Here is a 15,655-nt window from a genome sequence, read left to right on the forward strand (position 1 = left end):
CGGAGAAAAATTTGCGCCTAACTCTCGTTCAGAACATGTTCTATCATACGCAGTCTATTATTTGGTTCTTGTTGATCATTATCAAAGAAAGCAGCAGTGTAAATAACAACAAACTGCAGTCTCTTGCCATTGTTTCGCTAATGAGATGATTCCTCTTTTTTTTTTCTTTTTTTTTTTTAAGCGGCGGTAGCGCGCACAAAAGCAAGTCATGCCGCGAGCGGCGACAGGCCGTACACACGCACTATCAGAATACAACAAACAATGCATGACACAGTACATGAATGCATTTTCAGCTTAGAGTGACGTAAACACCTATAACAAAGAAAACGGCACTTATCAGATCAAAGCAAAATAAGCAATCGATTCAAACCAGACGAAGCACGTGAAAAAGGAAGGGTACCCGTATAAATACGGACGGAGCACCTGACGCATAGCAATGGCTACCTGGTAAAGCTTAACTGCTAAACTTACGACTCGAACCAAACTACTGTAGCTGTATCGTCTTTCATTCGACCTAAATTGTATCTCGTATTACAATGGACCAACTTTGTTTCGATTTGGAGGTGCGGCCTAAAACTTTTCTCTCCCCTTGAATTTCGAGTCTCAAATTTCAGGTGCGGCTTAGATTCGGGAAATATTTTTTTCCTTTATTTCGAGTCTCATTTTTCAGGTGCGGCTTAGATTCGAGTGCGGCTTAGATTCGAGTAAATACGGTATGTCAATGCATTATTCAAACTGTTCACACACTGCAGTGAGCACAGCACACTGCAGCTTCCACAGTCTCAGTTCATTCATTGTTGCTGGTAATGGAGGCACACGAACAGAGTATTTTATAAGTCCCCCACAAGGAATAATCATATACAGTCAAGTCCAGTGGTCTTGGACTCCAGTAATGTAAAGCTGAATCATTCGGTCCAGTGTGACCGATCCATTGCTCAGCAATCCTTTGATTTAAAAATTCCCACACTTCCAGATGCCAGTGCCCAGCCAAGCATATCAAGATATGTGCTTCAGGAAGAGAGAGAGAGAGAGAGAGAGAGAGAGAGAGAGAGAGAGAGAGAGATCATACACCTTTTCCAGTGAAACCGCACAAAACACATTAAATTTTTTGAGAGTCCCTCTCATGTTGTACAAATTCATGTAGTTGTTCTGTTCCGCATATTCTCACATTATGATGGTTCATCATGACCATGGAATGTTGGCTCATCACTAATACACACTAAGTGTGGAAGAAAACTGTCATCCTCCACCTTGCCAAGAACGAAATAAAAGAATTCCACACATTGTTGTTTGTCACCTTCACAAAGAGCTTGCAGTAGCTGAATTTTGTATGGTTTCATGTGTAAACCTTGATGGAACACGTCAGATGGACATCGGGGGCACGTTGAGCTGTATAGTGAACAAATTTCTGTAGACTCCTTGTGAAACAATGGTTTATGCGTTAGACCTCTGTGTCAGACATTTGCCTTTACACAAACAACCTGTTTCTCGGAACTGTTCATCCCATCATCTAATGCTCTGTGCTGTAGAAGGATCCACATGATACCTAGTACGAAAGTCACGCTGGACAGTTATTACTAACCCGCATTGCGCAAAACGTACAACGCAAAATGGTTTCTGTTTTTCCGAAACAATTTTTACTAGAACTGAAGGGGTTGCACACTGCTCCTACCTAGCGGGAATGTTGTTGAACTCTTAGAGGCTGCCCTTTCTAACAATAAATTATTCACACAAATATCTCCAATAACACAACAATTATGATTTTTTTGAATCAGATGATTGTTTTTGATACACCCTGCACTTCTCTGCAGGGTAAAAAGATAAAAAAGCCTTCAGTTGAAACCTTCTTAGGTATATACAGCCCATAACGGTGAACTTAGTTATATTATCATTGGTTTCTGTTAAACAAATTATATTCAGGTTTTCATTGTAACTGAAAGCATTGAAATACCCTGAAACTTACACGTCGGATTAAAAAGTTATATTTCCAACTTGTTTGTGTCAGTGGGGGACATCCAACAATACTGCACTCAACCCATCACCCCACCCTGTGCTTGGCTGGCAATTTTGAAATCTTCAATGGGAGCCCCATTTTTTATTGCAGATTTTGATTCTATGGCAAAATCTACAATGTTTTGTCTGAAGCATTTCCTTCATTTCGCCACAGATGGCGCTGTAATCTGAGGAATAGAAATAGGAACACAACTACTATGTAAGAACAAGATATAAATGAAGATAACTGAATGTGAATATATGTTTTCCCGGCTATACAGCTTGTGAAGAGTTCTTGGGCTTCCAGCCGAGTGGCGGTGTCTTCAAACTGTTTCGATGAGTGACATACTCATCATCTACGCCAGAAGATGATGAGTATGTCACTCGTCGAAACGTCGCAGTCTGAAGAAACTGCCACCCAGCTGGAAGCCAGAGAACTCTTCACCATAAGATAATTGACTTACTGATAACCTTGAAACTCATCTGGTAAAAGCTAATTAACATTATAATGAAGACTAGGTCATTTTTGTGTTGGGTACAGTGAGAACAAAAAATAAACACACAAATTCCTATAAAAATGAAAAATTTATTGACTCTTTGAAGACAGGGTAAATTAACAAATATAGATTACAAACATAAATCACAGTATTAGCCTCCCAGCAATATAGTTCGTCTGGAAGATGCAGAAAGAATGTTTTATGCTACACATTATCTTTGCACTTGATGAGAGGAAGTTTTGAAGCCGCAGTGCTCACATCTTCAACAAATAATAAGCCAGAAACTGAAACTTTGATAACTATTATTCCTATATGATTACTGCGTAATTTTTCTCTCAAATGGCATTCCAGTCTCCTTTAACATTTGCATGCTCTGATTTTCAAGACAACACAGAATAATATTTAAATAGTAATTCTAGAAATAACTTGCTACATGAGTGAAGTTACTTCCTAGACCAAAGTAAGCTGCTTACTAATGATATTCAGTGGATGTAAACAATGGGGCCCCTCCAGCAGACCTCTTTAACATTTTTATTCCTGTTGGTTTAGAACAGCAACAGGATTTGTTAGGATGGGTGAGATTATTTAGTTAAATTTTTTAGAGTTTTATAAGCTATTCTCCATCATTCTGAACCCATAGTTACTGTTTTCCTGCAGGGTAAAATTGAAGCCTTATCAAAGATCACTTCTAGGTGTCCTTTCTGGTGGTTCCCCATCTCGTGCTTTTCTCTAATGGGAGCATATGCTAATAACACAAAATCCGCTTGCGCAAACACACACACACACACACACACACACACACACACACACACACACACACACACACAGAGAGAGAGAGAGAGAGAGAGAGAGAGAGAGAGATTAGTCTATTATTGGTTAACATATTGTACTTTCATAATACTTTTAAAAAATATTCAATTCTGGTCACATAACCCATATTTAGGGACAGGAAAAATTCGAAATTAACAACCAACAAAAATTATTTTATTTCATAGTGACTGGACTGTGCAGACATCGCCATCAAAAGCAGTTTGAAGAATTTCTTTGTCGGTCAAAATTCATCTTGCTGCAAGATCTTTGGCTTCTCAGGATAGCTGTTATGTTTCAGATTTGTCCAACAGTACAGTAGTGTCCAAATATTCTTGGGCTTTCTCACTGATTATTTTGATCGTCTTCAAAGAAAGAGTTTTCGAGGTTGTAAAAAATGCCAAAGCATGCAGTTACTGCCAACGTATGATAACTGCCAACGTATGAGCACGGAAGTTCCGAAGCTGATGGTCTATATGCTCCTGATAAATCTACGTATTCTTTAAATATTTCAATAGCAGAATATCATGGGACAGAAAAGATACTGTATTAAAATACATGCACAGTGAGAAGCACAAAGGGAATAGACTCAACAATTCCAGTGTGTATGTAAGCAGCCAGCTCCAATAGCAGCAGCTTTGAAGTCATCAAGAAAAAGAAAAACCACTGAAAATATCTGGTTCAAAGGACAAACTGGAAAATGAAGATTTTCGGCAGAAAACTAACGAATTCATCATCGAAGATAAGCTGTGGTTTCTGTTAGTTCACAGCAAAATAATCAAATTGTATTTTTCAGCTTGCCATTGTACATTTCAAAAAGTACAAATTTTGTTAGTACAGATTCAATTTGGATATTTTTAAATTGAATGCTAACAGTGGGGTTCGTTTGAATATGGTGTTAATGACTTTCCTCATCTCAAGAGGAGGAGGGAAACTGTGGTACCTTCAATCCAAAGCAACCAAAAAATGGGATAATGCAAGAACTAGCTGATGAGGATGTTTTAGTTTTAGCAGACAAGACCACTGAAAAAAGCGGTTATCATGTTTTTGCTGTGACAGTGAAGACTGTTGATACAGGGAACGAACAAAACCTTTTACGGCAAGCGAGTAAGTTCTTGAACAGCAAACTTTTACACTGTGTGCTCATGCAATATTGGATTTTTTGCAAGACTATAATAGTCAATATGATGATGATAAACCTATCGTAAGTGACAATGCTATGTATATGAAAAAATGAGTCAATTCATTGAAAAACAATTATAGGAGACCCATTTGCACCATTTTCAGTTTTGGGCACACAAGTTGAATCTGTTGGCAGATTGTTTTCCAAGGAACTTTTGAAACTGAACTTAGTTATATTTAACTTAAAGAGCTCATTCTCAAATACCAGGAAGAGAAAACATTTACATCTACAGTTTTTAAGGGCGGTGAAGAGGTATCCGAAGGCACCTCTTCCAGTGTTGACAAGCTGAAACTCTTGGCTTTCCACAGCCACTTGTGTGGCAGTATATTTTGAAGACATGGTAGAATTCTTCCGCAGTGATGATATGCTGTGCTGACCACACGCCCCTCCTATCCGCATCCTCCACTGAGGATGACACGGCAGACGGATGGTCCCGGTAGGCCACTCGTGGCCTGAAGATGGAGTGCTTTTAGGAACTGATTAGGGTAATTAACTTTCTAGTGAGGATGTACGTTCAATTGGAGGCCATGTTCATGTTCATTAAGGTACATGCAAATGATATGATGAATAAAGTCTTCAAATTTCCCTGCCTCAAATGAATTACATTCATGTTAACACAGCTGTAAAATAGCTTTGCTATTGTGCACGTTGAATTTTTTGTCAGTACACCAGCAAACTTGTGTAAAAGGTGAAGAGGTATATTCTTCAGGCAGAAATGAGAGAAACATTTAAATGCACTAGATTGTATCTACAAAGCTGATGATGCTTGCAGTTACAGATCCATGTATGTGTCTGTTTTCGATCCTAGGATTGTGTTTCAATCTTAAGACAGTAATAATGAACTATACTAATGCTGAAATGCAAACAGTCTCTCATGCACACCTGGCATAGCAGCTCTTAGCAATATAGATATTCTAAAAGGATGCAAATCTCTTCAGGATCAAGCTGAACAACAGCTTTCAGCAGGAGCTGTGAACATTGTCAAATGTCTGCAGGGAACTACTCTTAAAACCCACAATTTGCTGCAGTTGCACTGAAGGCAATTGGGATTCCATGTTTAAACAGAGATTGGGAGCAGTTATTTTCACAAGATAATGAAGTACAAACAGACTGGTAGCACAATATCTCAGAAGAGAACTTGGAACTAATGGCAATGATTTCATATGAAAAACCATCCTTGGTGTACAGTTAATGTTAACTTTTCTTTGCAGATATCGATTGGTGTAATATAAATGTTTACCTTTCTGTACAATGATGTAATAAATTTGATCTTTAAATGTAATAAATATAATGTAGTCGAAATGTACACTTTCAATCTCAGCAAAATACTAAATTACAATGAAATAAGACAAAATGAACTAACTCTAATATTTGTTGGGAAAATTTCTTTTTCTGTCCAAAAACTGAAAAAATTTTATGTTTAATATCTAACAAATTAATGTAACTGAGAGGTGTATTTTGATTTTAAACGCAGTACTGGAAACAAATAAGACAAAAATCAAGATGAACTATGAAAAATACGTATCGAGGAAATGACATCGAAAATGGCAAAAAGTAGAACCGAAATTGTCCGTAAAATAAATCGAATTTTTCCAGTCCCCACCCATACGTACATCCAAGTCTCTTAAAGTAACGTGTATCAGTTTTCACTTGTCACAGACAAGAACCAATATTAGCTTGAATATATTAACTGGTTGGTATTGAACTTCTCAGAAGCTGATTCTCCAAACATAGCATGGAAACATTGTCACTTGCCAGGGGCAAGTACCACCATTAGCTTACATCATACTTATGGGACATTACAAAACTTAGAAGCAAGATGCATATGCTCCAGCCTTTAGTCATATGCTCAGGTCATCTGCTTCAACTGCACATAACCCACAGGCTTTGCTAACGTAGCCTCACAGAAAGGGCACTTTGCCTCAAAACTACTTTTCCTATTTGGTAATTTTATACTGGACCAGTACCTAAAACACAGCAAAAACCAAAACAAATGAGTTGTCAAATTATAAATTGCTTAGAAGTAGAAATTCCACTTTGAGTCAAATATTTTATTACAGTCTCAGTCAATGTTCTACAATCAACACATTCTCACGTGCACATCAATCATACTGCCACTTAGACATACTACAGCCATAACATGCACACATCACTATTAGTGAAACATACAATTCAGTTTACAACACATTCAATTAGCAAAATAAATAGCAATCTGTAAAGACCAAACCATGGTTGGCCTCTAACCACGAAGAAAGTACTCTAAGCATGAAAGAACATTTTAGAGCAACAAATTAAAAATTTTCACTTGTCTATACATAGCTTTTGCCTGCCCATTTCTCTTTTAGTATACATGTGTACAGTGGTGTTGCAATTGTACAATTGTGTATGTCTGGCTACAGCAGACTGAGCACAAATCCAATCACCACAAAACAATATATAACACCAACTACAAAGCATTGCCTCATGCTATTTGTACACTGGACTTTCTTTTCAAAACTTTTCTACACTTGTGCTTGTCACATGAGGCTACAAAGTATACAAGCTAATCTACTGTGCTATCTATTAAGAGCACCTTGACATAGATGACACAGCACTGATTACACACAAAGGATATATATATTTCAAAACAAGTCATCAGCTGGTACCTCACATCTAGTTAGAGGACTTTTCTCTTAAGCCTCAAGGGTCTAACCACAACTAAACCAAAGCATTACAGAGCTGTAGTACCTGTGATCTATTTGCTACAGAGATCTTTCACTTTTAAAAGTTGAGAGTCTTAAAAGTACATTTTTCATAAGAGCATTATAATTTTGTAACTGAATATGAGACACATGAACCTCACTAAATTTACTGTGCTACACCACTGTTTTAGGTCAAGCCAATTACAAAAGTAACAATCACGATTAAAAACAACACAGAAGCAGTTCTCTCACAAGGTATGTTCAAACCTTATTTTCCACTCCATTTTTCTAGTCTCTGATCAGTCAGCTGTAGCTAATGTGATAATGTTTTGATACTGAGAATAGAACCAGGTAACTTAACCACAAATACTGACCACTGTACTGTGGATGGTAACAGTACAGGAATGGTAACAGAAGGTTCCTGCAAACTAAGGAACGGTCACAGGCCACAGCAGCCCAGTCACCGATCTGCTCCTATGAGCTGGCATGTGCTTGTAGCAATACAAGGGGTACCAATTTTGTCATAAGAGTCCGTAAATCACTCAACTGATAGTTTTTTCAATACAGGTATTTCGTTGATTCCAAGCAAGTATCAATTCGTGATGTCATCGTCCAGACACGAGTTGACAGTAATCTGAATCCGTTTTAGCAGACTAACAGTTTCTTTCATGGGATAAAATTTTATTGATTATGAAATACAAGTTCTTGAAGTTTATTTAGAATAGGAAATGTTTAATTAGTAATTGCATGCCATAATTTATCTGTTTAATATAAAGGTGTTTTGATTTTTGTATGCATGTAAAAAGTGTGAATTTATGTGTGACTTTTACTCTTAGACACGTTACCACTTACGAGTACTAAAAGCATGCGTGTACAGTTCGCTGACCTGTGTGGTGAATTTCATTTAATGATTTTGAGCCAAATAGAGAGAAATCCATTTTCACTTAGACTTAACGTGTGATAGACACATCAACTTATTACAAAAAGTCGTTTAGCCCATCAGGGAAAACTGAAATCTGCGCGCTCGATTTGAGACACGTTACACGCTAGTGCATGATGGAGCTTTCCATTAAATCGCATATTGCAAACATGCTTGGACTTGTTGCACAAAGTTTGAAATCACTTTTTGAGACAAATACTGATTTTTGATAAAAACGAACCAATAATTTATTCAAAAAAGTTGAGCCAGGGACAGAGACTCTTGTGACATTATCCTGACTGCCTTGTCCGAGAATTACTTCGAGCAGATAGTTAGAGAACCAACTCGTGAAACTAACGTTTTAGACCTCATAGCAACAAATAGACCGGAACTTTTCGACTCCGTGAATGTAGAAGAGGGTATCAGTGATCATAAGTCAGTGGTTGCATCAATGACTACAAGTGTAATAAGAAATGCCAAGAAAGGAAGGAAAATATATTTGCTTAACAAGAGTGGTAGGGCACAAATCGCAGAATATCTGAGTGACCACCATCAAACGTTCATTTCTGAGGAAGAGGATGTGGAACAAAAATGGAAAAAATTCAGAAACATCGTCCAGTACGCCTTAGATAAGTTCGTACCGACTAAGGTCCAAAGCGAGGGGAAAGATCCACCGTGGTATAACAATCATGTACGAAAGGTACTACGGAAACAAAGAAAGCTTCATCATAGGTTTAAGAGTAGTCGAATCATAGCTGATAAGGAAAAGCTGAACGAAGCGGAAAAGAGCGTAAAGAGAGCAATGAGAGAAGCATTCAACGAATTCGAACATAAAACATTGGCAAACAATCTAAAGAAGAACCCTAAAAAGTTTTGGTCATATGTAAAATCGGTAAGCGGATCTAAATCCCCTATTCAGTCACTCGTTGACCACGATGGCACCGAAACAGAGGACGACCGAAGAAAGGCAGAAATACTGAATTCAGTGTTCCGAAACTGTTTCACTGCGGAAAATCGTAACACGGTCCCTGACTTCAGCCGTCGCACGGACGCCAAAATGGAAAATATTGAAATAAACGATATCGGAATTGAAAAACAACTGCTATCACTTAGTAGCGGAAAAGCATCCGGACCAGACGAGATACCCTTACGATTCTACAGTGATTATGCTAAAGAACTTGCCCCCTTTCTATCAGCAATTTATCGTAGATCGCTGGAAGAACGTAAAGTACCTAGCGACTGGAAGAAAGCGCAGGTCGTTCCCATTTTCAAGAAGGGTCATAAATCAGATGCGAATAATTATAGGCCTATTTCGCTTACGTTAATCTGTTGTAGAATAATGGAACATGTTTTGTGTTCTCGTATTATGACGTTCTTAGATAATACAAATCTCCTTCATCATAACCAACATGGATTCCGCAAACAGAGATCATGTGAAACTCAGCTCGCCCTATTTGCCCAAGAAATTCACAGTGCCGTAGACACTGGCGAGCAGATTGATGCCGTATTCCTGGACTTCAGGAAGGCATTTGATACGGTTCCGCACTTACGTTTAGTGAAAAAAATACGAGCTTACGGAATATCGGACCAGGTTTGTGATTGGATTCAGGATTTCCTAGAAGAAAGAACACAACATGTCATTCTTAACGGTTCAAAATCTGCAGATGTAGAGGTAATTTCGGGAGTACCGCAAGGAAGCGTGATAGGACCTTTATTGTTTACAATATACATAAATGACTTAGTTGACAACATCGGTAGCTCCGTGAGGCTATTTGCAGATGACACGGTTGTCTACAAGAAAGTAGCAACATCAGAAGACTCGTACGTACTCCAGGAAGACCTGCAGAGGATTAATGCATGGTGCGACAGCTGGCAGCTTTCCCTAAACGTAGATAAATGTAATATAATGCGCATACATAGGGGCAGAAATCCATTCCAGTACGATTATGCCATAGGTGGTAAATCATTGGAAGCGGTAACGACTGTAAAATACTTAGGAGTTACTATCCGGAGCGATCTGAAGTGGAATGATCACATAAAACAAATAGTGGGAAAAGCAGGCGCCAGGTTGAGATTCATAGGAAGAATTCTAAGAAAATATGACTCATCGACGAAAGAAGTAGCTTACAAAACGCTTGTTCGTCCGATTCTTGAGTATTGCTCATCAGTATGGGACCCTTACCAGGTTGGATTAATAGAAGAGATAGACATGATCCAGCGAAAAGCAGCGCGATTCGTCATGGGGACATTTAGTCAGCGCGAGAGCGTTACGGAGATGCTGAACAAGCTCCAGTGGCGGACACTTCAAGAAAGGCGTTACGCAATACGGAGAGGTTTATTATCGAAATTACGAGAGAGCACATTCCGGGAAGAGATGGGCAACATATTACTACCGCCCACATATATCTCGCGTAATGATCACAACGAAAAGATCCGAGAAATTAGAGCAAATACGGAGACTTACAAGCACTCGTTCTTCCCACGCACAATTCGTGAATGGAACAGGGAAGGGGGGATCAGATAGTGGTACAATAAGTACCCTCCGCCACACCCCGTAAGGTGGCTCGCGGAGTATAGATGTAGATGTAGATGTAAGTTTTAATTAGGACACATATCACCTTGTTGATCATGTTGCTTAGCAACACTGTAATGCAAATCAATTCATTCATTAGAACAATTTACGGCGTAATAAGTCCCATTACACATACAAACTGTTACATGGAATTTGCTGATTGAATGGAAGTATAAAAGTGTTCTTTTCCGGAAATGCCAATAAACCAGCAGTTTCAAAAGTTAAATTACCAACTGTTGTGTAACTTAATTGATATCGCATTTCACAGACGAACACTATTCTTAGTGATAAACAAACATTAATTGCAAGTAGATTTTGAATACTCACCAACACTGCCAAGCAGCACTTCACATCACAACCAGTAATAAATGCCAATATAACTGAACGGGTATTACTTCATTAAAACAGAGCAATCAGCTTATAATTCTAGGATAAACTGTATCAGGTGAAATTATTTCACATTAACTGTACAGATTATTAGTCGGAAATGAATTCACCCACAACAGATTGTCCCACACCACTACCAAACTTTTACCATGACTCTTCAAAACATATCTCACGAAGCCGGGATCAAGAAGCAAAGAAAAAAAGAGACATCAGTATACGCTCATGCCACAGCCACGAGCAACTGGCTGGCTCTCGGCGACTAATGAAGGGGTAAGGGGACGGGAGGGAGGAATCTGAACAAGTTAGCTCTGCAATGAGAAACTGCTTTCACCAAGTCTATTGTATGGCCACAAATGTTAATGCTCCAGAGATTTCAAATTAAGAATGTGGGGCTGTTAGGTACAAAACATGATTTTTCTCACAACTGATGCTGCCTTATGACAAACAATATTTTTGGGTGAAGTTTAAATTGACACCAACTCGTATTTTGTGACTGTTTTATTCACATGTTAAACATAAAAACAATGTATGCCAATGATAACAACTTACTTTGCTTTTCATTAAAGGATCAATGTTGGTACCACTTTCTGAGCACAGCTAATATGAAGACAACCTTGTAAGTTGAAGGCAGTCAGCCAGCTTATGTGTGCAGATTTCATTCTCTTAATGGTGGAAAAAAAATTGCTTGTACTAGTATGTAGGTCCAAATATCAACGTAACTGTAGCTACAAATTTGCCACATCAAGGAAATTTATGAAAGGGAAAGCTTTTACACAAGTCTATGAGATTTATTTTATTATGAAACTTATCATACAGCTGCATGTCACAATGCAGGTCTAGAACGAACTATTCTTCACTTTAAGCACTGCGTCTTAAGTGTATATGCTTGCATCTAAGGCTTTGGTGAACCTGGTACATGGTCATTCCTCTGAAGACAGTGAACTATTTGCATTGGCCACTTGCGTTCTCCTAGGCACCTCATGAACAGGCCTGGCCTATAGGAAGGTAAGATCATTAGGGATTGAGCATGAGTAACTTTAAACAGGATATCCAGATATGGATTTGAGCCACATCATCTCTGAATCCAAGATCAGCCGTAGATTAACCAGAGTAGGTTTACCTGACACACACTGGAAGAGACTTCATACAGTAATGAGTGGCATTGCAACACACTATTCCACTTTCTGGACTATATCGTTGGTAGTTATGGTGATTCCAGAACAGCAGTTATTGTGCATTTGTGTGTCTGAAGTATTCTCAGTTAATCAAATTTTTACAGTTATGGTGGAACAGTTTGCAAAATTCAAGAATTAACTTCATGACTCCTCTCCACTCTAATTATGTAACAGGCTTCAGCTCTCACTGCTTGAACTGCTGCTCCTGAAAGTTCACATCAGGATCGATCCCTTAGTTATTACAGAGTGACACAGTTCAGTTCACTCAGTGGCACACTGTCATACTGGTCTTAAAAATGATGTGGAATGGTGATAATGCTTCCTCTCTTCTCCTCCCTTCAGATCAGCAACCAACAGAAATGTAGTAACCTTTACTTCCAGGATCTTTTGCTTCTAAATGAAGAGCAGACAGTCTCTGCCTCAAATAAGATCAATACTCAAATGACTAACACACATGTGACTGACTCATGAAGCATGTCTATCTCAAATGGCAACTCTTTTGTAATGGATTAATGAATTGTCAACATTTTGACATTTGAAACTGTGCAGGGAGTAAGCAGTGGGTTCCTTAGTGCTTTTAGTGGTGTTTTAAGTTTCTCAGTAAATCACACAATTCCTGTTAATTTTTTCTAGCTCAAGCAGCAACCCTATCTTTGAGCAATTTCACAACTCAAACTGACAGTGGAATATAGCTCAGCCTCAGGGACATTTCTAAGGTGCCTTCTATTGGAGAAATTATGACAACAGTCTCCACATATATTAAAGTTCTTTTAGCTGTGTTACAATGAAATGTGCATTTTCAAAATTTCAGACAAGAATTCAAAGCACTTCCAATTCACTCCTGATCCTTCAGATGTAAAATGGCGACAATTTGTTGAAGTATCACTGCTGGCTTTAAAAAACAGTGTTTCTCAAAGAAGTGGCCTTAGTAAACACATGAATACAAAACTAATTTCCTGCTGGTTTAAGTATTTAAGGCCAATCATTACCATTGGTAGGTCCACCCCACCTAGTAGCACAAAAATTGAGATCGTAAGTTCCATTTTGATCATACAATGAAAAAATCTACAGAGAGTGTTGTGCACGACCATTACACATACAATAGGATATAGAATGTGTCAAAGATTGTTCTTGACTGACTATTTAGCCTTAACTGTCAGCATTTGTATCATTTAGGGATTCAAACAGTTAAATGAAGATCCTTTATCTTACTATACTAATACACACTACCATGCCCTCCAATGGTGGCCAAGTATGCCCAAAGCTTGTGACTGTATAGTTCTGACACGCTGACGAGCCACAAGTTGAGAATCTTGATTCACCAATCCATAATGCAATCACTGTTAGTCTAAATACAACAAGGCACTCAAAAGTTGAAAATCAAGGGTGACACTTGGGCACATATTTTTATGAATGTTGGAAGTATTAGCAGCTTGGAACCATCTACATCAGTGATGAAATCTTACAAGTCTTAAAAGAATTTAAATCAACTTCACAATTCATGCTTAAAAGCAAGGGAAAGAAATAGATTTTTTTACACAAAATACCAGACTTCTAGCAAAGTATAATACCACTGTAGGTTGCTATGCGCACCAGTGCACAAGCGCGCGCGCGCACACACACACAAAAAGACTGTTTTCAAAACTAACAACATTCCACATATTTCACAATTGTAGCTTAATTGTAGCTTACATTCAATAATTGGTTAAGATATCCTTATTACTGTGTACTGGTCCATGAATTGTGAATATGATGTTCTGTGTTGATGTGAAATATCCTTGCTTCTTTACAGTTCTTATTCATCCGAATGTGTGTGAAGCCGCAAGCTGACTGTTCACAAACAACTTAAACTTAACCATTGATTAATGTTTTAATGAATTATTTAAGATGCATATACTACCTGCAAACTTTTTAATACGCTCTCTCACTCCTTCACTTGGATTGTCAAATGCAAAAACTCGCACCAGGTTTCGAAGGAGGAGTCAATGTACAATTTAAATGCTTTATTAGTTTGTTGGTTAAAAAATATCTTGATATTCATGCAAGTGGTTCTCTTTTCTCCAAAGGTCTCTTTAATTTTCCTGTAGGCAGTATCTATCTTACCCCTAGTGATATGCGCCTCTACATCCTTACATTTGTCCTCTAGCCAATCCTGCTTAGCCATTTTGCACTTCTACATCTACATACATACTCCGTAATCCACCGTACGGTGCGTGGCGGAGGGTACCTTGTACCACAACTAGCATCTTCTCTCCCTGTTCCACTCCCAAACAGCATGAGGGAAAAATGATTGCCTATATGCCTCTGTATGAGCCATAATCTCTTTTAGCTTATCTTTGTGGTCTTTCCGCAAAATATAAGTTGGCGGCAGTAAAATGGTACTGCAGTCAGCCTCAAATGCTGGTTCTCTAAATTTCCTCAGTAGCGATTCACGAAAAGAATGCCTCCTTTCCTCCAGAGACTCCCACCAGAGTTCCTGAAGCATTTCCGCAACACTTGCGTGATGATCAAACCTACCAGTAACAAATCTACCACCCCGCCTCTGAATTGCTTCTATGTCCTCCCTCAATCCGACCTGATAGGGATCCCAAACGCTCGGGCAGTACTCAAGAATAGGTCGTATTAGTGTTTTATAAGCGGTCTCCTTTACAGATGAACCACATCTTCCCAAAATTCTATCAATGAACCGAAGACAACTATCTGTCTTTCCCACAACTGCCATTACATAATTGTCCCACTTCATATTGCTCTGCAATGTTATGCCCAAATATTGAATCGACGTGACTGTGTCGAGCGCTACACTACTAATGGAGTATTCCAACATTACGGGATTCTTTTTACTATTCATCTGCATTAAGTTACATTTATCTATATTTAGAGTTAGCTGCCATTCTTTACACCAATCACAAATCCTGTCCAGGTCATCTTGTATCATCCTACAGTCACTCAACGACGACACCTTCCCGTACACCACAGCATCATCAGCAAACAGCCGCACATCCAGTCCTCGGGACTTAACGTTGAGCAAGAGGTTCGCAATAAATGCAAGCTAACTAAGAAGCCAAGTGCAGTAGAGTACTCTCTGTTAGCCCGAATTGGAATCCGCCTCAGGAACTTGTCATTTATTTATTTTCAACCCATTCAGCTGCTTCACAACCCCAGGGATGTTTATTACTATGTCCTCCGTACTGGAATCTGTACTAGACTTGAACGGCGGTATGTTTGTACGATCCTCCTGCGTGAAAGATTTCTCAAATGCCAAATTTAAAATTTCAGCTTTCGTTTTGCTGTCTTCTGTTGCCAGGCCAGACTGATCAGCGAGTGACTGGACGGAAGCCTTCGACCCGATTACCGATTTTACGTAAGACCAGAATTTCCTTGGGTTTTCAGCAAGATCTTTTGCTAAGGTATGACGGTGGTAGTGGTTGTATACTTCGTGCAT

At 38.7% G+C, this 15,655-nt stretch overlaps 1 protein-coding gene across 4 annotated transcripts in view; it reads right to left on the reverse strand.

Annotated features, from left to right (window-relative positions):
• Positions 1–2,558: 2,558 nt before the first annotated feature.
• LOC126181517 (protein pellino-like) overlaps positions 2,559–15,655 on the reverse strand; it is a 145,206-nt gene continuing 132,109 nt past the window's right edge. For all 4 annotated transcript variants that reach the window (XM_049924780.1, XM_049924777.1, XM_049924778.1 and 1 more), the window contains one exon: positions 2,559–6,446. In XM_049924780.1, the coding sequence (XP_049780737.1) occupies positions 6,329–6,446 (118 nt within the window). In that variant the 3' untranslated portion in view covers positions 2,559–6,328. The remainder of the gene's footprint in view (positions 6,447–15,655) is intronic.

This window comes from Schistocerca cancellata, chromosome 1, assembly GCF_023864275.1.
Source record: "Schistocerca cancellata isolate TAMUIC-IGC-003103 chromosome 1, iqSchCanc2.1, whole genome shotgun sequence".
In the NCBI taxonomy this organism is placed as follows: Eukaryota; Metazoa; Arthropoda; class Insecta; order Orthoptera; family Acrididae; genus Schistocerca; species Schistocerca cancellata.